General features: G+C 36.2%; 1 protein-coding gene across 1 annotated transcript in view; it reads right to left on the bottom strand.

Moving 5' to 3' along the window:
* The window catches only part of Tenm1 (teneurin transmembrane protein 1), a 748830-nt gene that overhangs the window by 67864 nt on the left and 657231 nt on the right, over positions 1 to 23735 (bottom strand). The window contains exon 26 of the mRNA XM_034485178.2: positions 1619 to 1773. Coding sequence (XP_034341069.1) covers positions 1619 to 1773 — 155 coding nt within the window. The remainder of the gene's footprint in view (positions 1 to 1618; positions 1774 to 23735) is intronic.

The raw sequence follows: 23735 nt of genomic DNA on the forward strand, positions 1-23735 counted from the left end.
GAGCACGAATGGAGGTGGGGAACGGTATTAGAACTAATGACTAAAGAAAGACTGGACAATGTGTTATTTTAATTTTCCCTGTTATTCTCAGATTTATATTCTATGGAAAAAGAAGCTACTAGGATATCTTACTAGAAATTGATGGCACCAATTGCTTATGTAACAGTACCCTACATTTATTCCTAATGGGACCCCATTTCCATTCAAGGATTAAGAAGCAGTATGCTCAAAGAAAATAACTCATTTCTAGGGAGTCTCAATTCATTCAGAAAATTCTATCTCTCCTTTGTAAGCAAGTAAATCTACTATCTATACAAATATACTACTTATTTCTGGACAATGTGACTTAAGAAAGAAGTCTAATAGTATCTTTGTTTAATTTTTGGACATTTCACTACATGAGATGATTAAGCATTATTGTTGAAAATACTTTTAGACAACGCTGGGTTATTTTTAGCAGAAACTACCCTCCCTGATGCATTAATCAATGTTGAAATTCTCAATATTACTTTAATTACTTTGAAACCATCATTAGAGTTACAAGTCTGTAAAATGTTAGAGCATAGCCCCTTCAAGGATTGTCGAACCTCTTTACCTTATTATACCGATCAACTATTTGTGTTACAGAATAAGAAAAAGTATCCAAACAATGATGAAATAATGTTGTATGTTCTATAATCTCTCTACGTGTCATTTACTCAATGAATAAGAATTTTGGGTCATATAAATGCTACCCTGATTTTTACCTCTTTATTCTCTGGTGGAAAGTTTTTAAAACATACTTTATTTATTCTTTGAGAAAGTAGTATAGCACATTTCTATCGTATTTTTCTCATTCCTTAACTCCTCCCAGGTCCTCCCACCTTCCTACCCATCCATATTCTCTTTACAAAAAAAAAAGCCACTAAAGCCATAGGGTTTGCCCAAGTACAGGACCAGCATCAGAGTTTTGCTAAACATGTTTAAAACCAATCTGAGAAAGGTGTTGCTTTTATTTAAGAAAACTTAAAACATCCCAGAAATAGCTGTTTATATACACATGAATAACATGCCACACTCAAGTATTTATTAAACAGATTTCTAAAGACTTTGATCATCACTACTTCATTAAAGTTCATTTGCTAGTGTACACAACAATAATAAAATTAGGCTGGCAAAATAGATCAGTGAGTTAAGGGACTTGCTACTGAGCTTGGTGACCTGAATTTGATTGCTGGTACTCACATGGTGGAAAGAAAAAAACCCATTTCTGCAAGTTGTTCTTTGACTTCCACATACATCCCACCTCCTTACTCCTCCAATATATAAATAAATAAAGTAAAAATAAAAATAGTAACATTGTATATTTCAGGAAATAGTGCAATATAATTTTTAATTGATTCAAATTTGGGAGGCTTTGCTATATCCATATTTTTTCTAACATTACTCCCACTCCAGCTCACTATTTTCAACGTTTTCTGAGAAGGGAAAAAGTAACTTACACAAAGAGAAGATTCTGCTATCTGACATTATAGCAGATGAACCAGGCTTCCTTTCTATGTAATTTCTCCATGAGAAAATTGTTATCCATTTCCACGATGCCAAATGGTGATATTGCTTGACAAGCAGCAGTGCCTACCTGAGTGATGTCCATTCCAGAGTCACAGCTCAGTGGCTGTGTGGAAGTCAGACCATTTGAGCCAATTACAGTTGTGATCACAGCGTTCTCATCAATTCTTCGGATCATAGTCCCATCCACAAAGTAAATGAATCCATTCCTATCTACTGTGATACCTGTTGGGGAAAAACAAATTAGCATTAATAATCTAGTAGACCACATTTACACTAAGTTCAGTATCTAGAAAACAGTGATCGCAATGGACAGACATTATAAAAACAAGCAGATTTAGTTTTGCTCAGCACAGACAAGGCAGAAATGGGGAATGGTGGTTGTGACACATACTCATTTTTGTTGTGGTTTGAAAAGAAATGACAAGTAACATACAAAGATAAAGCTGGGTCTAATAGTTTTGTTTTCTTCATCTTCATACCTGTGCTCCTTCGCTATTTGCTTACCCCTACATGCAGACAGAAAGGAAAATCAGAGGAGGCAGTGTCTGTCACATTTCTTTTAGCATGTTGATACTTGGGCCACTGCTTATTTCCATGGTTGCATTAGGAAATAATTGACTTGGAAAAGATTAGTATTATTTTCAAGAACCTATATTTAGTTCAAAGGGAATTTGTAATACTTCTGAAGAATTAAACTGAAGACTTTCCTCTGTATTACCTATTCAAAAGGTGGGAGGGGAAGCTATAGCACTGTGCAGAGAAAAGCTAAGGTTCTAGAAAAATCAATTTTTTCCGATTTTTCTTCTTTTTTATTTATTGTTTTAAAATGCCATGCATGCATATAATATATTTTGACCAAATACCTCCACTCCCTCCCTCTAGGTCCTATGTTCTCCCACCATGTTCTTTCTCAACTTTATGGACCTTTTTGTTTAAACCACTGAGTCCAGTATGTGAGGGACAGTCAAACTTCAGTGTAGATTTTGCATACTGTTAATTTTAGTCTGGTTTATTGAAATGTATATTAAAAGAGTACTTAGAAACCATTCCATCTAGCAATGGATATATGTATTATAACTGATATTTCACTTTGATTGAAGTATTTGTCCCCCAAATTTCATGTTTTAACTTTATCTTTCTTTGGCAAAATTTGAAAAAGTGGTATACCTTATCTATGATTACTAACTGTATTTTTTTTCCTGAGTACTGGAGCAGAGGTCAGCTTAAAACCCCATCTTTCATAAACTGGGCAGCATAGGCAATTATATGCCTAGGGTACTATTTTAAGTATAATATGAAATAGTAGATGGGAAAAATCATCAAACCTACACAAGGAGCATGCATATAATTCACCTTTCCTTTGACATTTTTCAGAATGTTCTTGAAATACCTGTGAGGACATGCATTGCTGGATGCTCAAAATGATGTATAATAATGAACCACATATATACTATGTGTTTTTTATGTAAATCGACATTTGAATATATGTCAGTGATAAAGATGATGAAGTTTAATTTAGAAATTAGTCACAGTAAAATATTACCTACTGTAACCTAATAAGAAAACAAAAATAATATTCACAGTATTATATTAAATAAGTTACACATACATGATGTTCCATAGAATATCTTATACTGTATTCAGACTTATTCTTAGTTTTATGTATGTGTATGTTTTTATATATTCAAATGTACATATGCCTGTTTGCATGTGTTTGTGTGTGGAAGCCAGAGGACAATTTTGAGTGTTATTCTTCAGACACTATCTCCTTCATGTTTTTTTTTTTTTTTTATTTAGACAGGGATGCTCACTGCTTGAGCTTACCAAATAGGCTAGGCTGAGTGACAAGCAAGATTACAGATTAAGCAGTCTCTGCTTCCCCAGCACTAGGAATACAAGTGTAGGTCACCACATGTGCCCTTTTTGTTTTAATTAATATTTATTTGCTTATTTACATCCCAAACACTGCCCCCTTTTTGGTCACTCCCTCACAGAGTCCTTCTCCCATGCCCTCTCCTTCTCATCTGAGAGGTTGGGGCCCCCTGGGTATCCTCAACTCTGGAGTGGAGGCTGTTTCTAAATCATGGAATGCATGTCTTTGAAAATATGGATTCTGGGGCTGGAAAGGTGGGTCAGTGGTTAAGAGAACTGAGTGCTCTTCCAGAGGTCCTGGGTTCAATTCCCAGCAACATCATGGTGGCTCACAACCATCTGTAATGGGATCCGATGCCCTCTTCTGGTGTGTCTGAAGATAGCTACAGTATATGCATATACATAAAATAAATAATTCTTAAAAAAAAAAAAGAAAACATGGCTTCTGAGTATCAAATTCAGGTTCCTGTGTTTGAAGGCAAGCACTTTACCAGTTGAGTCTTCTCCCCAGCTCATAAGCCTCTTTATTCTTATAAACCTATGAGATGATAAAATTCTTATATTTGGGGATTGAGTAAGATGAGCGACATATGCATTAGGCTACAATATACAAGTAATCTGAACCCAAACACTGTGATACTACAACAGTTGATCTGAAAACTGAGATGGTTAAGTAATTAATGGGCAGGTAGTAAACATGTTCTTGATACTCTGAGTGTTTCATATTGAAGAAGGGTAAGGAAATATGTTGTGAGATTTTAGCATGGCACTCAGAAAAGTATATAATTTGAAACTTATTATTAATATTTCCCACATATAACTAAATTTGTGCAAACTGAAATTTCACACAAGGAGGAAACTACTTTGCTTTTGAAATTATTCACACACTATTCTTTCCCCATTTCCCTTTTATTCAGACACAATGAAATCTACCAGGCATATGTGAAAGTTAGAAAAATTCTGTAATAATAAACACAAAATTTTAATATAGTGCAACACCTGTTCAAGCATGAATACACACACACACACACACACACACACACACACACACACACAGACACTTGCTTGGCAAAATGTAAAGTCACTGTTGTGATTTGAATGCAAAATGTCTCCCATAGGTTTATATGACACTTGGTCTCAGTTTGTAATAATATTTGAGAAAGTTGTGAAATGTTTAGGAGCTAGAACCTTATTGGGCAGCCTTGAGGTTTAATAATGGGGATTCACTTCTTATTCCCGAGTGGAGATGTAATGTGACCAGCCACCCTCATGGTCCAGCCCCTATTTCTCCTCTGCCTGCTTCCATGTATTCCCTACCATAATGGGATATATACCTCTAGAACTTTACTCCAAAATGAATTTGTTCTTTTTAAAAGTGCTTTCATTCATGGTATTTTTTTGGTCACAATAACAATATACTTAACTAAAATACTTATCTATAGACAATTTGTAAATATAATGTAAGATGGGCTTGGTGTCACAAGCTGATGATATTCTTAACTATTCAAGAGGCTGAGGCGGGATGATCACAACTTCAAGACCATCCTGGACAACTTAGTAAGACCCTATTTTTTAAATGAACAAAATGAAAGCTAGAGAGATGGCTCAGTGGGTAAAATGCTTTCTATGTCAGCATGAGTGTTGGGAGTGGATGGAGTCCTGAGTGAATGTATATTACTGACATGAGCACTGCCATGTCAAGAACTCTAATGCCTCAGGTCCATGGCAATGGCAAAGCCATCCCCAGATCAGGCTCAGAGGAATGGCAAAGGCTTTTGCTGTTGCAAGTTTGAATGTTGACATTTTATGCAGAAACTATTATCCTTTGGGATGACTCCAACCTGATACTCCCCAACTAGAGAGATTTAGCTAATCCACCTCCTCATTTGATCTGTGTATAATGAATGTGCTGATTTTCTGGCTGTGTTTCTATAAGAATACATGAGCTACCCAATTTAAGTTTTTCTGTATATGTGTTTGTAGTGTCTTAATTTCCCATCACCCCAGGGGAAGTCAGTCCTAAAGCTTTATAGGTTGCAGCACATGAGGATCTGAGTTCAGACCCCAAGAACCTAAATAGCTTTCTGTATATGGTTGTAACCCCAGTCTTGTGGGTGTGGAAACAAGGCAGACCATGGACAGGGGAAGAGCTCACTGCTTAGTCACTCTTAGCCAAATTGAACATCTCCAAATTCAGGGAAGAGACTCTGTGTCAAAATATAAGATGGAGAAATTATTGAGAAAGACATCTGAATGTCAACCTCTGGCTGCACATATGCCCACATGAGTGAATGCATCCCCTACATAATGGACATATACATATACACTAACACATACATACAAACACAGGAAAAATGGCTGGGGATATTATCTCGTTGCTAGAGAGTTTTAATGTTCATTCAGTATAACTGCAAAAAAAAATATAGCCCAATAATCTGCTCTTAGATGAGCTAATGCGTTGGTATGAGGTTAATATTCAGACTTGGCTCAGGGATATAATTGATTACTATGTTCCTTTTATTCTTAACATTTATAAAAAGTTATAAAATTAATTTTCATTTTCCCTAAAACCTCTTAAAATCTTTTATATGTTTTGTCAGTCCTCCAAGGATAACACTATATAAGAGATTTTTATGTCAACAAAACCCTTTATCTATGTTTAAAAGTGCATGTACCTTTAATGAAGTCAATAAATGGACTCTTAATATTGGCACAGGTCAAATGATGTTGGCATAGGAATACTTATCCCCCTCTCCAAGAGCATTCTGGTTGATGATGATCCAAGGGGGAATGATGCTTTTTGTTTCTCTATGTGTTTTGGCAAAATCATTTTCTTAACTGCCAAAAATTTAATCTGGCTTGCATTAGGCCTCTGATTTAAGACCTCCTTCTAAGGTCTCTATATTAAACATCACTGAATATAAAATTTAAGATTTCACTGTCATGAGAGGGTTGAATAAATGGTCAAAACTGAAGCCTGGAGACAAAGGAGGGAAAGGCTTAAGCCTGGAGAGAGTACTTCTAAGAGGTGTGCTCAAACTGTGTGAATTCATGAGTCACATACTAAGTAAGTACTGAAGGCAGCATGTTAGACTCTTTGAGGACCAAAGGACAATGATTCTTTGTATATTGAAGTGGGGATTAAGAGAAACAATAACAATTTTAGTACTAATGCTAAAAATAAACTGAAGCATTGCTTTAAGAGGTAGGAGAGAGTCAGAATTGGATCTTCTGAAAATGAGAGTAGGTTCCCCATGGATGCAAACAACGTAATTCTTCCCTAACTAATGTCATAGGGGAGGTGTTTTCAATCAGTTTTCCATTACTGTAAAAAAAAAGTATTATAAGCAATCAACTTGAAAAGAGAAAAACTTTAATTTCTAACCTTTAAAATTATAATCATGGTTGGTTGCTCCCTATTTCAACACTGACTTGGGCTTTGGGTGTCAGTTCACGATGGGACCCATAGTGGTAAAAGACCTTATTTCATTGATACATGTGGAAAAGACAATGCGCTATTATTCCCTTCAAGGTAACACCAGCAATGATAAGAGGCCTTAAAGTTTCTTCCACATCCCAGTAATGCCACGTTGCACACTAAGCCTTTAATACTTGGGTCTTTGGGAGTCCATTTCGGGTTCTAAATGGCAGCAAATCTTTGCACCTTCATGCTGATAACAATGAAGGACAATTTTGTCTCTGAACTACTAGACTGGTGAACACTATCAGGGTTGAGAATTTGACCTAATCCAGGGCTTAACCTTGCTTTTACATCCCCTTTGCATGTGTACATTTGGTGAAGTTCTAACCACTGTGAATCTGTCTTTTTCTCTCTGTTCACATCAGGTGACTTCCACACATGAGTGCACTTTGAAATATTCACTCCTTTATTGCCTTCAGGGCATATTTTTCTGACAGTTTGTAGAATATTCTCTTTTTATATATTTGTAAATCAACTTCTTTTTTATCAAAGCACAAGTTCCAAATGTACTCTTTTGCTTCCCTTGGGGCTCTTTAATTAACTTTGATTGGGTCACATTTAAGTCTGGCATTGATAAAGAAATAGCAGAATGGTCTTTGAGGGACCTGCCTGGATAGGTGTTTTGTGACAGCACCTAGACATATTTTCTTTTGCTTATCAGTCAACCATCCAACCAAACAACAATCACAAAAAAACATTTTCCCAAACCACAGATTCACCAATTCTTCCCATGTGAGAATTAAGATATATTCAGTTTTAACTGGAAGTAAAATTCAAATTAGAAATTTCATGCAGAACAAAGAGAATTATTTTTGTTCATTATTTGGGGGAGGTGTTCCATCCCATAATGAGACTTGTGGTAGCAATGCTGCAGTATGATGTATTAGTGCTTGTTAGACTTAGTGGGAGGACGTGACACATACCAAGTATATTTTAAGCTTTATTCTTCAGAGATGTGAAAGTGAGTGATTTCAGATCACATAAAGCCATATGGGGCTAGCAGGATCTGCAGATTCAATTTAGTTTAATATATTTACATTGCTGTACTCTGATTTCCAAACCTTGGTGTCCAATGTTGTAGGCATAATTTAACAATCGCATCCTTTGATGTGCTAACCAACAGTGTTTTTATTATCACTTATAATACAATACTCCACAGTCTTGGATAAGAAAAGATTTAAACGGCATTCAAAAAATCACTTCCAGGATTTAAAAATGCAAACCAGTGTTCATTCTTAAACCAAACAAGGAAATATGGATCTCTGCACTTACCAAAAGTTCAGACAGTGATGCTGAGTGGGTGGGGATAGAAGTGGGAATAACACCGCACACACACACACAGACACACACACACAGACACACACACACACACACACACACAGACACACATACACACACAGACACACAGACACACACACAGACACACACAGACACACAGACACACACACACACACACACACACACACACACAACCAGCTTGAGTCCTCATACTTACACACCCCCACCAAGGAAAACACTGGGCTCAGATGCCTGTACAGCATGTTAAACTTGAAGCACATCTTTAGTTTTGTGAGAAAATAAATAAATCCCTGAAAATTAGTGCACATAATGAAAACACTGACAGACCATAACCTGTCTCCATTCATCAGCATTAAGCCCCAACAAGCGGCTTCTATGAAGGGACCTGCTCATAAATACAGTGCATCCTGTAAGACATTATTCACAATGTCTTAGGCAAAGTAGGGGACATTATATAATATCTGAACCGCAGGCTCTTTTCTCTGTGAAGCATCACTCTGTATGAAATGGCTGCAAATTACAGGTGAAATTATTTGACTTCTCTTGTCTTATTATCCTCCAATGAATAAATACGATAACTCTTAGAAAGGCAACTGCCTAAAGCTGAGACAGCCTGGATAGTTACTAACAAATTTATCACCTGTTGGGGAACAGGATGTTCCTGATCAATATTGAAGGAAAGGGGACATGCTGACGTGATCACTGGGAGTCTCGATGATGTGGAGCCAGACAGCCTGAAAATGGCAGCTAAAAACCCCATATTAGATAACAGAAAACTCAGAGGTTTTGATTGTGTCCAATGACAATTTCAAATGTTGGCAGAAGATATCTCTATTTATCATTTAAAAATTCCAGCTGTTGAAGCTATCTGCATTTTAAAAAATTATTTCTATGTGAATGAAAGTTCCTTTTCACAATATAAATTTTGAAAAATAGTAATAAAATCTCCCCATCTGTAGCTCCATCAACTAGAAAACTGAAATATTGTATTTTTTTCTTCCTTCAATATGCCCTTTTTGTGTGTGAGAGACTTAAGTGATTAAAACAAAGTCCAGGTAAACTTTAAACATAATATGGTGCCAGCTTAGTCTCCAGGAATAAGAGATGAATTGTGTAACCAACATTGACCAGTTGATTGTAAAGCTTTTTTTTTTTTTTTAAGTCAGAGTGGTAATTTATTTTGCTTTGTTTATGTTCATCTAAATTCTCTTAAAATTGCTATCACATAAAGGTGCTCACACCTTAGGCAGGAGCTTTTTTTCTTCAGCTGATCTAGCTGTTGTCCTCTTAATTACCTACTGGGATCAGAAAGGGCCAAACAAGATTCTGCACATCTACACATCTGCACAATGAACCCATTAGTTTCTCTTGTTTGGTAGCTACTAATAAAGCTTCTAGAACTTGGAGGATTTTTCAGTACCCGTGTGTCACTACAGACTTTAATGAACAGCTGGGATGATTTCTTTGTGTAGTAAACAATGTAATCAGAATTTCTCCAATAGGAGACACCTATTTAACCCATTCCAGTACTATGTGGCTAGTGAATGGTGTGAGGTACTTAATTAGACATTCTGCTTGATAAAAGTTTGAGCAAGTTTGAAGCCCTTCAGAGGTATCACAAGAACAGTAAGTTGGTAAACGACTTAACCAAGAATCTTGAGTTTGAGAAAGACAGACCACTCCCGTTTGGAGCATTTTGTTTTCTCTTCAGCTTGTAAGGCTCTACCCTCTCAAATGTTGCAGGGCAATGCAAAGGACAGCTCCCCTCTCTCCGTCAACCAGTATTTTTGGTAAATTTTTTTGAAGAGTCTGCTTTCCCATTTGTTCACCATTTACTTTACACTGTTGTCTGTTAGGCATTGTGCTATGTACTGGAAGTATATACAGTAAAAACAGACATGACATTGCCCACAAGGAGCTCAGAAATGAATAGGAGTTACGAAGGAAAAAAAAAAAAAACAAGCAAATACCGTGCTATACTACACTATTCTACTACACTATTCTATACTATTCTAAACTACTATACTATACTACACTATACTATGATATAACTTGGGGCAAATTCAGGATGTCACAGGAGTGAAGAACTTAAGCTTATCAGTGGTATCTTATTAGAGTAGGTATAACCTGGAATCTGAATCTGAATTTAGGATAAAATTCAGTAAACATCCCTGAAAACACATGTAGGATGTTCAATATACAATGATCATTTCAATTTGTGAGAGTATTATGTTTTTCTAGGTACAGTGCTGGACTTTTTACACATATATTCTCATTTAATGGTAATAATAACCCCATGTAGCAAGTATTAATATAATTTTTAGGTGAAGAAATTAAGCCACTTCTCTTTCCTGAAGCTTTCTCTGCAAACTCTAATTCACTACAAGCTCTCTGTCTCCTAAACTGCAGAAGCTATCATCTTATTTATGTGCTTTTAATGTGAATTCTCCAAACACGATTTGCTTATGTAATAAGCTTCTTGAGGATAAAAATATAATTTTCAGGTTTATTCTGATAGTTTAACAAATCCAGGATACCTGAGCAGAAGTTATCAAGAAATCCTGCAGATTTATAGACTAAATTTCTACTTGTTCATATCTGTGCACATCTAAACTTGAATAAAACAAAGCATGCTAGGGGTCAAAAGCTACATGTGGAAGCCTCTAAAATGAGTGTTGGAAGGCTGCAATAACAATCCCTTTTTCCAAAGAGCATTAAGAGGAAGATAGTCTTATCTATTACTGATTATTTGAGTATGGAAAAAGGGGGTTTGACAATCAAGAACAGGAAGATAAAGACCATAGATCAAATTAACTGCAAATGAATTTGATCTATGGAGATTGTAGTCCTGAGTAGGTCCATGCCCACCCACAACAATCCACTGTTCTCTGTCCATACAGTTTTGTGCTCAGGTCCCGTAATCTTGTTCTATCTCACTGTGTCAGGAGATACAAAGCAACACAGATGGCTCAAGATTTCTCACTAATTTGCTTCATTGCATGTGAGAGAGCGGAGAGAACATTGGCTCCAAGGTGAGGTTAGGGATGGGCTTTTTAGAGTCTGTCTAGTACATATTTCTCATAGGAGTGTGTGTAAGGCTTTTTACCATTTTCTATCTCGGTTTCCTTGCCTGTACATTCTCTCCTATACAAAGTGATAATGTTTTGAAGATCACAAGCACCATGGAAATGAAAGGGTTATGAAGAGGATAAAATAAAATGGGACTGCTAAGTGGCATCATAATTACACAATCATTGCCATTATTCTTTGTGAAAATCACTTTTCCAAATTTAGAATCATAGACAATGGTTTCCATATAGGCAATAATTCAGCATTTTAGTTCCTTATATCCTTATATAGGGAACTGAAAATAGAAGATATGTCTTGAAAATCTTATGTAACCTTTGTTAACAGAGTGCCCTATGTTAGACTCACCACAGAGGCAAGGTAAGGGTTGAAACCAGTTTTGTTAACTTGGTAGAAATTTGCACTAATAAACTATTGAGGTAAAAACCTTCACAATTTTATAAGCTGGTTTAAATTTTCATACAGATAATCAAATATAAGTGCAGCTCCATGCTGTGCAATTAATTGAGGACTCTGGGGCAAGGGTGATACTGGTATATCAACATTTTGTTATGAAAAATTGGATAAGTAGATGATTCTAGCTCAAATCGTGTATTTCTTGCTTTATTTTTATGGTAGAATTCTTGCCCAAAAGATGTGACTGGAGTGTGATTTAAGGGGAACTTGGTCTATACAGGCTAAGATATAGGACATGACTTAGATACAGTTTAAAGAGATGCTTCTGCAATCCTAAGAAAACAATCACCTCCCAAAGTCCTTGTATGAACAATTAGCATTAGGTAGGAAAGTTCGTTTATTGCCAATGGACCAGCAAAAAGCTAATTGCATTTGTTTCACTCTAGGGAAAATAAGTCTCAAGGTATGTGAATGACCAAGATGTTCTAATAAAAAAAGCAAACTAAGTAGAATACCTTGGCCCAAGTGATCAGTAAAAGCAGGATATGAAGCAGTAAGCTGACAAGTGCTTACTACTTAGAAAAGTAGGCTAGCTAAAAAAGAACAGAGATTTTTTTTTTTAGGATAATTATTTGCATGTTTGTGCTCACTCAAAACAACCCAGAAAGCCCATTTAAGGTTTCTCCACCATCCATACATCTTGACAAATGGATCTCATGCCAAAAGAGAAGTTTCTCATGTCAGGAGCAGTAGACAGACATTTGTAAATGGTAAGACAAGATAATGAACACTGTGTGCATACAACTTTTCAGCCTTTAAATGAAGTTCAGGAGTCATTAAGAAAGATCAGCTCGGGCTCAATCAATAATGTGCAACTACAACCAAATCATGTACATGTTAGCTCTCTTTCTCACACACATTGTGCCAACACACATGACAGCTGAGGGCCAGCAAGATGGCTCCTTTGCTGAAGATGCTTGCTGCCAGCTATGATGGCCTGAACTGGAACCAAAGTGGAAAGAACATTCTGACTCCAATAAGTTGCTGTGTTCTCTGAAATCTGCTTATGTTCTGTGGCATGCTTGTGTGCAAACACACACACACACACACACACACACACACACACACACACACAGAGAGAGAGAGAGAGAGAGAGAGAGAGAGAGAGAGAGAGAGAAAGGAGTTTAAACAAAAATATGACAGCTGAATTAAAGTAAGATATTCAAGATATTCAGTCAGTTTCATGGAGTAAAATCTCCCAGCACACCTCCCTGTCCCCTTAGCAAATTGATCTAGAAGTTTGCTAATCTGTGGGCATAAGAAGGTTATGCAGAAAGGAACGAAAAGGGCTAGGTGCTTGTCATTTCCCATGACTCATCTTGATTGGGCACCTCCATGCCACTTCTATACCTTTCCATCTATAAACTGAACTACATGGATATGTCCATGAGTGATATGAGGCGGGAGGAAATTCAGTCTGGGTGGCTGTAGCTTGAACCTGTGTACTTAAACTCCCAGTGCTCAGCCTTTCATCTTTGTCTAATGGTGGGAATAATAGTTGAGCTGCCCATGTCAGCAGATTACTATAAAGGCCAAATGAAATAACAGCTGTCCTGTCTGCAAGATCTTTCTGAAAGGTGAACACTGATGATGCTAATACTTATTTATGGTTTTGATTAACAGTTAGTTTTCTGGCACCATGCTGTGGTTTTTCTAGTACATGATTACCTACTTCAACATAGGTTGACTTAGATGGCAGAAGCCTCATGTGTAATTCTGTCAGCATCGGCTCCATGCTGACAGTGATGATCAGTCTGGAGAGCATCCTGTGCTTTTTTTTTTTTTTTTTTTTTTTTGTTTTTTTTTTTTTTTTTGTTTTTTCTAGTCAAAGCAGTCTGTGTGTTACAGAGACTATATCACTTTTCAATCCCCATCATTTTACTTGCATCACTTTCAAAGAGCTATGGAATGCAATTCCAAGTGGGTAAGGGTGAGGTATGACATGAAGTTGCTAATCTAAAGCCTACCTTGTTATTAAGAGTATGATAGGTTTCTGGCTACGTTCAAGAACACATTATACACTAAGCCTAGTAGCACATGCCTGTAATTCCCAGCATTTGGATGCAGAGGCAAGGGGATCAAGTGTACAAGGCCAGCATCACTTACATAACAAAATCAAGGCTAGCTTAGGTTACCCAAAACTCCAATTCAAATAAATAAAGAAGCAATACAGTTTACATGTTTACTTATTAGGACAAATTCATTTCCTTACAACAAGAACTAAGAAATCCAAGTCTCATCTCTCATTTTAATTCTCCACTACTCTACTTACCCCACCCCTTTGCTTCATTCTTTGACTACCTTTTCCTTCTAGAGTAGACTTAACTTATTATGGATAAAGGTTAGACTCTAGTTCTCAGTTTTATTTTATCTTTGTGTCTATTTCCATTTTTTAGATCACTCTGCCCTTTCCCTTTTTCTATCAATTCCAAGATAGTAATTATTCCTTGAACCCTTGCAATGTTTAATGTTGATATCATATAACGAAATGATTTATCTCTTGTCTTCCCAAATAGATTATAGTCTACTTAAGGGCTGGGCCATATTTCTTTTCTTTCTTGATGAGTTTTGAATTTGCAATTTGAAAAGCTTAACCAAATAGTAGAACTCAGATAACATTCTTCTTTTCCTCATAAGATATACAGGGATGATGCTGTGAATTTGGCAAAGTAGGTAATATCAGTGGGAGCCATATAAATCACAATGAGGAGTTACTGGTGTCAGTGTCTCATTGACATCAGTTAAATATATTGAAAGTATTAATTAAGATGATGGCATCTCTGGATTTCTGTCTGATAACCAGGAAGCTTTTGTGCAACTGGCATTAGCATAGTTCCTGCATAAAAGAGGACTTTATATGGGTATAGGACAAGTGACTCGGGTCTTTATTAGAAATAGAACACTCTAAGCAATTAGAACATAATAAGACTGAGCCTTATAAATAACAAACGCAAACAGAAGCATAATGAAATACTGTCAGATAAGATATTTTGAAGCTGCAGTGGTTTCATAATTCAATTGTCCAAACATCTCTAATGTTTTTAGGAACAAGAGAAGATCAGATTATGTATAGTCAGCTCACAAACTGGTAGTTTTGGCTGTCTGTGATATCTGGATAGTATTTTGTAAATATTTAAACCAATCATTTGAATAAAGTCTTAATGTCAAAGTTGGACCAGCTATACTGCCAGCATTAAAAATAGACAATAGGGTTTTACATGTTTACCTGTGGTTTCACAAACATTTTCTTGCTTTTTAGCTTTAGGTTTTATGTCACTGAACATAGCCCCTGTTCAGTTCATTCTCCCTAGACATGTCCCCCCACCCCCACTTTACTTCTTTGGAAAAGGCGAGAAGGTACATTGCAATACTAAGTATTAAGATAGTACCATGGCAGTTCTGAGTTTACTTTGTTCATGATGATAGAGAAACGACTATAGAGTACAGTGGTAAAAGTGTTGGCAAAATCCATTCTGATAGATTTCAGCTTGGGGAGGGACAACACAGACATGTCAATCTGTTAGTATGGCTTTAATTTTCTTGGGTTAGAGATGCTTTCCAAAATGAGAAATGGTTCCTGGCCACTCAGGGAAATTACTGTTATAATCAGCTTCTTTTCCTGAGTAAATACTGGTAAAATTGGGACACCTACCTACCTTCCTTCCCCCCAAATCCATTACACACTTTAACAAGATTTTGCAAAACCAAATGAAATAGCTAGTAAATGAAACTGGAAGAAAAATAGAGCAAATAACATTGGGGCTTCCTCGCTAGGCTCCGATATTTGAGGCTTGAAGATAACCTCACATTTGAGTGGTTAATCCTGTGATTCCTTGGGGAGAAACTTTAAATGGGCCAGAACTCATTCCCAAGGAAACAGTGACTTTGGGTAATGATAAAGTTGACTCATTACATTGATGCTTTTTTCAGAAAGTTCACAGTCAGCCATTCAGGGAACTCTGAATATGGGCATGTACTAAAAGTGCTGGTAAGCCTGTAACTAATAGGAGAGGCTTCAATCCACTGAGTTCATGAAATAAGAGATGAATACTAGTAACCAGATAGAGCTCTAAAGACCCTGTTTTCAGACAGAAACTGAAGGAGGGGATGTGTGGAGACCATTCCACCTGGGTATCCATCCCATGTGCAGTCACCAAAGGTAGACTGATGTGGATGTCAGAACGTGCATGATGACAAGAGCCTGATATAGCTGTCTCCTTAGAGGTCTGCCAGAGTCTGACATATTCAGAGGCAGATGTTCACAGCTAACCACTGATCTGATCAAGGGTTTCCCAATGGAGAAGTTAGAGAGAAGACTGAAGGAGCTGAAAGGATTGGTGACCCCATGAGGAGAGCAACAATACCAACCACCTAGAGCTCCCCAGGGTCTAAACCACCAGTCTGGGAGCACATAGGGAGGGACCCATGACTCCAGCTGTATATGTAGGGAAGGATAGCCTTGTTGGGCATAGGTGGGAGAGAAGATCCTTGGTCCCATGAAGGCTGAACTCTGAAGAGGGGGGAAATTCGAGGGTGGGGAGGTGGGAGTGGGGAGGGATAGGTGGGGGCATATCCTCATAGAAGCAGTAGGAGGGGGGTGGGATAAGAGGTTCCTGGGTGGTGGGGGGAATGGGGTAAGGGGATAAAATCTGAAATGTAAATATAATATCCAATTTAAAAAAAAAGAAAAAAAAAGACCCTGTTTTCAAGCCAATGCTTGTATGTGTTCTCATGTATTGTTACAGGTGCCTCATATGTTGTGAAGTATTTTGAGAGAATTTGTTTAAAATAAAACAAACTAAATTGTTTTTTGAAATTGAATTGTTAGGTGTAAAATTTCAAGTGTTATTTCCTAAACCCCTTTCTGATTCTAAATGTTTCAAAACTACTCAACATTTCAAATGGTAGACAACTCAGAACTCAATACTACTAACATTAAAATTTCACACATAATATATTAACACATAAATATATAACACATAAACACATAATATATAAATATTAAAGTAAATTGTTCCTGCTTTTCAAAGAAGAAACTATCATGGATAGAGCCGAATCAACACTGCTTCAGTCTTCCACTCTCTCTACTTACTTCCTTAGAGGCGCCACTGCTGAAGTTAGTGTGTATCATTCTTAGACATTTTAGATACACTGTTGCATGCGCATACATCTCCAAATGGCACCTAGTACTAGTTTTGTGCATTCCCAATTTATGTAGGTGGGTAGGGGAACCAATTTGATCAAAATGCTTTATATGCATATATGAAATCCTCATAAGAAAGATTTATTTTTATGTCACTGGACTCCATAGTAGGTTTGTGTTTGGCATGTCTGAGACCTTAGTTTTGATAGGAGACACCACAAGATATACATATAAAATAAGTATGTGCTGCTTGCACAAAAATGTGATTGTATTTATTGCTTGAGAAATATACATGTAAAAGAGTTAAAATGGAAAATATGTTTTATATGTCAATTGCATACATTACATAGGGAATAATAACTCTTTTGTGTAAGAAAAAATGGTATAGGTACAGATGGACTCACAAAATTTGCTAAAAGGGCTTACCATTAGAGGGCTGTGTTTATGGGAAAGAAACTGAACATTTCTCTTTGTATCTTTCTCTACAGTTCCAATTTTCAAGCAGTAGAGATTATTACATTAATATTTTTCAAGATCATTAGGCTTAGCTAGATGGGTGATGAAATTTTTTAAGAGGTATTAATACTTAACTGAGACCACAGGTCAGGTGTGCTTTCTTCTTCTTTTTTTGAGGGCAATTCATTTTTTTTAATCAGTTTTACAATGTTTTGAGAGCTTTATTCTTTTCTTTTGTGTGTGGTTCTATCTTTAATAAACTCCCACTTTGTCCTAAAATTCTTTCCCACACCTAAGTCAAGGATCCAGTTTTACCTGAGTGCAGGTCTCTAAAAGGTTAAGGAAACTTTACAGGCTGTGTGGAGCTGTGACTTGCTGACAGAATGAGGCTATTGCCTACCAACATTTTTGTAAGTCTCAGAGAAGAAATTTAGAAGAATCAAAGGCAGACCTGATCCAGCCTCAGCTGAATGGACAACACTAATTCTGGACATGAAGAGGGAAGAGAAAGCCTTAAAGTTCAGAAGTGTGCTTGGGCTAGCCCTATTTTCTGACACTTAAAAACTGGACATGATATACTTTTGCCAGTTCCTTGGCCAGAGCTTGGGAACCTGTCCTCTATCCACTCTGGTGGCCCAGGTGCTACACACCACTGTTGTTAAAAATTTGGATTACTGAAAAGTTTTGTTTTTTTCATAATACTCTAAAATATATGTAATTAAAATATTTTACTATCAGGCTCTTAGGACTGAACTGCCTTTTATTTACATTTCTTTCTTGACTTATCATAGACACTTTCATCAGGTGTCTTTTCAAATGCTCAGATGAGAATAACACATTGTCAACTTTTTATAGTGTGATATTTCTTTTTGAAGTGCTGTTACCCATGAAAACAAGGATCTGTGCCTCCAGAGATCAGGCTATAAGATAGCATACTGTGTGTGTGTGTGTATGTGTGTGTGTGTGTGTGTGTGTGTGTTAGTTAAAATATTGTAGGTATGTATATATGTGAACACTCAACAGCTACATTTTACTTTATAACTAAGCACTTAATCAACTAAAAGATAATAGTTTGTCTTGTTGACGTATAAAAAATAGAAAAATTCATTATTTTGTGGTGCTGTAGCTGGATCCCATAGGTCTGTATATACCAGGAAGATGTGCTTTATATCCATCCCTATTCAGAAACTTGAAAAGAATGCAATCAAAATGAATTACAGATCCTTGTAGAGCAATAATCATAGATATCTAGACATGCTTCCTTTCAAAGTTTTCCCACCACATGATGTGCACACTGCTGTCTGTACCTTTGTAGATTTAGCAGCACAGACTACATGCTGCTCTGTGTTCTCAACTTCTCATTGGACATAAGTTTGTATTTCATTATACCTCAGATATAAGGTATGGGGAAAGGTGAGGGAATAATCAGTCTTTGGATGCATACAGTAAGGGGACATTCCCTTTCTGTAGAAACATTTAAAATGATGAATAGTATAAATAGTGTTTTTTCCATCACCATTTGCTAGAAATTCTAAAAAAAAATATCAACAAGAAAAATCTCTACTCCTGGTGCCATCCTTCTTTAGTATACTACTGTATTCTTATCTGATCCTGATTGGGGTGATGGGAGAGGAAAAGTTAGATTTATATCCAGAGGAGACAAGCTGAGGCCTGCAGGGAGGCATTGAGAGAAAAATAGAAGAGACATTTAAAACATCCCCTACTTTACCAGTTTGTGGCTTGCATTCCAGCATAGATAACTTGCAAAAACCTGCTTTTCTTTGACTTAAAAACCAAATGGCAGCTGTGTTTCTTGGATATGCCATCTGTAATCCTTGGATGAAGTGGCCAAAAAAATTGCAATCAATTGTTCAATTGAAAAATAAAGATAAACATAATAACTCCATACTCAGAGGTGGCTTGGCCCATGGTGATGTTAAAGTTACAGATTTTGAAAGATATCTTGGTTTCCTTTATGCTGTTGAAGTTTTACTATGTACACCTGTTGGCTTATTTAGTATTTCTAGAGCATTACTGAAGGTAAAAACATCCCATGCTGTTAAGTTAATATTTAGGATTCCCTGGAATGTCAATGTGCTGTAGACAGAAGGTTTCTCCAGAAATCGCCAAGCCATATCAGACTCATAAGAAAATGGCACCCCACTTCTTTGGTTTCATGCCTAACCCCATGTATTTGGCAAATGTAGACATACTGGGTCATGTTGTACTGATCTTGGAAGAATATGTGGGCTACGATCAAAGCTTTAACTCTAATACTCTTTTGTGTTTCAGAGCCTCAAAAACAAACATTTTCCATGGAAGGAAATGTCCTAATTAACTTCTGAAGAATTTGTACATTAAAACATCTTACCCTGCTGGAGAAGACTGATAAAGCAAACTCACTACCTTCTGCTGAAGAGAAACTGTATTTAGAAGGAACTTGCTATTCTCATAAAACTTTTAATAGGAAGAAGTGAATCAAATTCCTTAATTACCATTTTATGGTTGGTAAAAGGGCAAATTACATGCCATCCATTTCTAAACTTCTAAATGTCTCTGGTGCTTTTAATTAAAGCTGCCATCTAGAAACTACTAAAGCAATTTTACGCAATTAGTTATTTATAGGTTACCATAATACACCACTCAAAATATGATTTAAATGATTTGCAGCCTGTTAGGATGTGATCTCTGTCATTATTTTATTTTTTGGCTAGAGAGTTTGCTTTGGATCAGTTGAGGTGATTCTCAAGTGAACAGACAGAAAATGTTTGACAGCAAGGGGCTAACGATAAAGAAGTAAAATTAGTTTGAGTAAGTGGTCTTAAATAAGAAACATTATAGTTCTATGCTTCCCATCTTTAAATGGAGGGGGATATAAGTTACATTCTTGACAATACTGTGTAGATGAAGTACAGTCAGCCCTCTTTATATGCAGATTCTATACCCTTGGTTGCAACCAACCATAGATCGAAAATATTAAAAAAATTGCATCTGCACTGAATATGCATGGTTTTTTCTTGTTATCATTTCCTAAACAATACAATACAACAACCATTTACATAGCATTTGCATAGTATTAGATATTATAAGTAATCTTGAGATGATTTAAAGGATATGAAAGAATGTGCATAGATTACACACAAACACTATGCTTTTTATATAAAAGACTTGAACATCTTCCTTGGATACCAATGGATGATTTTATTTCATTATTATTCCCATACCTTTCCCAGCTTTCCTGCTATTCTATCACATATGTAGCATCAGATTTTACTGTGTTGCTTTGAGTAGATCCTACCTGCTGCCTTCAGGTGATCTTGTCTCTCTAAACAAAGTTCCCATAAAGTAAATTAGTGTTGAATCAATGGGCTACTGCTCCAGACAATTTCCTTCTCTAAACTTTTATTTCACATCTGAACAGAATTCTTCCAGAATGAATTTTATGGTAAATAAAGTGGAAAATAGTTTGGTTTCATGAGGACTTGTGGGGCATTACCTAACACAAACAAGAACCAGAACTTATGTAAATCATACACAATAGCTGTGTCCTAAACTGTCTTGACTCTGGATTCTCCTGTGGTACTGACCCTTCCTAGGATACAGAGCACACCTCTTTCCAAAATCACTTATCCATTGTGCTGGTAACTATTGTAATCATTATTGGTAACAAAACAACACTGATCAGAATCATAGGTAATATTTACTGTGTGCATATTCCATTCTATATATTTTATTAGGCAGTTTATGCAATTAAATAAATCAATTATGTGGGCACTATTCATCCTCTCACTTTAAGGATGAGAAATCTGTAGCTCAGAAAAATTAGACAACTTTTCTTAGAGCGATACAATAGATGTAAATAGTCAAGGAAGAAGCAAGACAATAAACACAAATAGTCAAAGAACAAGCAAGGCAAAAAACAAAATTCCATGAAAACTCCCATGATTACTGTTTCTAAGGGCTTATCAGGATGACCAAAATATCTGAGCCAACTTTCCTGTCCTAGTCCAAAGTCATTTTCATGTGTGAAGCCTACTTTCTTGTTCTACCCTAAAATTTAGATTTGTGCCTGAAATTACTCTTTGTTCTAGCCTAATTAGATTCTTGCTGGAAATTACTTCTTTGTTCTAGCCCAAGATTTAGATTCCTGCCTGAAATTACTGATTTTTTTCTATAAAATATTGATTATTTCATGGAATCTAAAATATAGCATTTGCTTTATTAATGCTGTCACTTGTCTGTATAATTTTATTCAGAATATCCTTCTTATATTTCCAAATATAATTCTTGTCACCAAGAAGTCATATAAGATACTACATGAATTTAGCAAAGCCATTACTGTCCCACTGCATTGGAGAACCAAAAAGACTTTCTGTTTCTCTACTATGCTCTCTTCCTTATAGACACCACTGATGTCAACCAGATGTCACCGATTGCTATCTTATCATCTTTTCATTAATTGGCTTTTGTGAATAGTATGCAGATACTTGAAAAAGTTAGAGTTTAGGAATATACCTGAGCTGAACTTAGAAAGAGATGAAAACAACTGTTTGTCTCAAGATTTTATATTATCTGGATTTCATAATTTTCTATAAAGTTAAAATGAATCATATATAGTGTCATGAATATCCTGAAGTCACCTTTTAAAAGTGTAAGGGCTTAAGAATTATTTCTCTTCAATGAGAAAACTGTTTGCACTCAACTGGATATTGCCTGAGCCTGCTGGCCTCTGAGGTCAATTTATTTAAAGACACACTTGAAAATAGAGATATAATCTGTGTTGAGGTCTAAGAAAACCATATTAAGTCATTGATTGATTTTAACACATCCTGTCAATTCTCCACCCTTTGTATCTACTTAGAAAAACATAAGCACATTCAGCTTGTCACACATTTTATTTTATAATGCCACCTAGTACCATTTCACATTTTGCTTAAGTACTTGGTCATCTATTACATGACTCATTACTTTGAGTTCTCTGTAGACTTAAAGAAAGTTGCAGTAAAAGTAATAAATGGAACCTAAGTTTCAACAACATCATCCATGCATGTTTTAAAAACACCCTTTAAAGTCAATTCAACTTCATATACAGTGCTAGGGAACAGTACTCCCTTAACCTCTTTGCCATATCCTTTTCTTTGCCCTATTGCATTGAAGTATTGATGAGTAAAATAGCAAATATTTCTTTTTATTGGGATGCAAATTAAAGCATATCACATTGGAAGAGATAAGGGCTTCTTCTCAGGAGAAGAACCCAGAAACTAACAAATGAAATTCTATTTGCAGACCCTTCCATTTTTTTCTTCACACAACATTTGTAGTTAACTATGTAGTCAGGACATTTTGTAAAATGAAGGTATCCTGCCTTGGCCCCTTAAGGAAAATTTGGTGAAGTTACAAATTTTGCAGCCTCTTCCAAAGAGAAGTGACAAAAATTCCTTGAGACTGATTTGAATAATTACATTTACAGACTATGTAAATGTTATATGTTACATCAACAGTACACACTTAGAGAATATAGGACAAGGAAACTTGACTGGAAACTATTTGTCTTATAAATAAAGTCATTTTCCTGTGAATATCTGTCATTAGGTTCTAAAGTAGTTTCCAAAATTTGTATCCTCCCCAGATATCCTGAATTTTAGCAGAAAGGTGTGGAGTGCAGGATAGTAGTACTATTCTAGGTTTTTGTCTTTTTCATGTTAGATGCTTTAGAATGAGCCAACTTACTTTGAGTTCAGGTATGTCACCTATATATCATGTGATCCTGAATAAATCTCTTACCCAACTTGAGTTTCTGTTTCCTTTTGTACAATGGGAATCATATAATGGGAATCATTCTGCCTAATGGGAATCATACAAACAAGTGAATTGCTGTGAAGATCAGAGAGAGTGTGGGGAAAATATCTGAATAGCACACAGTAGGTACTCAGCATGCTATAGCTATGTTTATTGTAATCCATTAGAATCTGAAAGAAGGTCATCCTGAGCACTTCATCTTACATCTGAGAAATTTCAGGACCATGTATTAAATTCCATGTCAGCTCCAAAATAGTTAATGACATTATTAAGTCTATTTTAGTGGTGAGGAAAAAGAAGCCATGATAACAGAATAGTGACTTGTACAGCCATTCAAGGAAAACATGGACATTTACATGGATAGTTTACAAAAATTCAGGTTCTCTAACCTAGAAATCTCAACTGGCTGCAATTTCTCACAAATATACAAACAAAGAAATGAGCAAAACAAAGTGAAACACAGCACAGCTTCTGACCGCTGACCTTTGGCTGATTGGCTTTTGATCAGATTCGATAATGTACTACAACTTTAGGATGAAGGATCTCAAAACACCTTATATTTCAGCTTAGTTTTAGAGTAGGTTCGGAAAG

Source organism: Arvicanthis niloticus, chromosome X, assembly GCF_011762505.2.
Source record: "Arvicanthis niloticus isolate mArvNil1 chromosome X, mArvNil1.pat.X, whole genome shotgun sequence".
NCBI lineage: Eukaryota > Metazoa > Chordata > Mammalia > Rodentia > Muridae > Arvicanthis > Arvicanthis niloticus.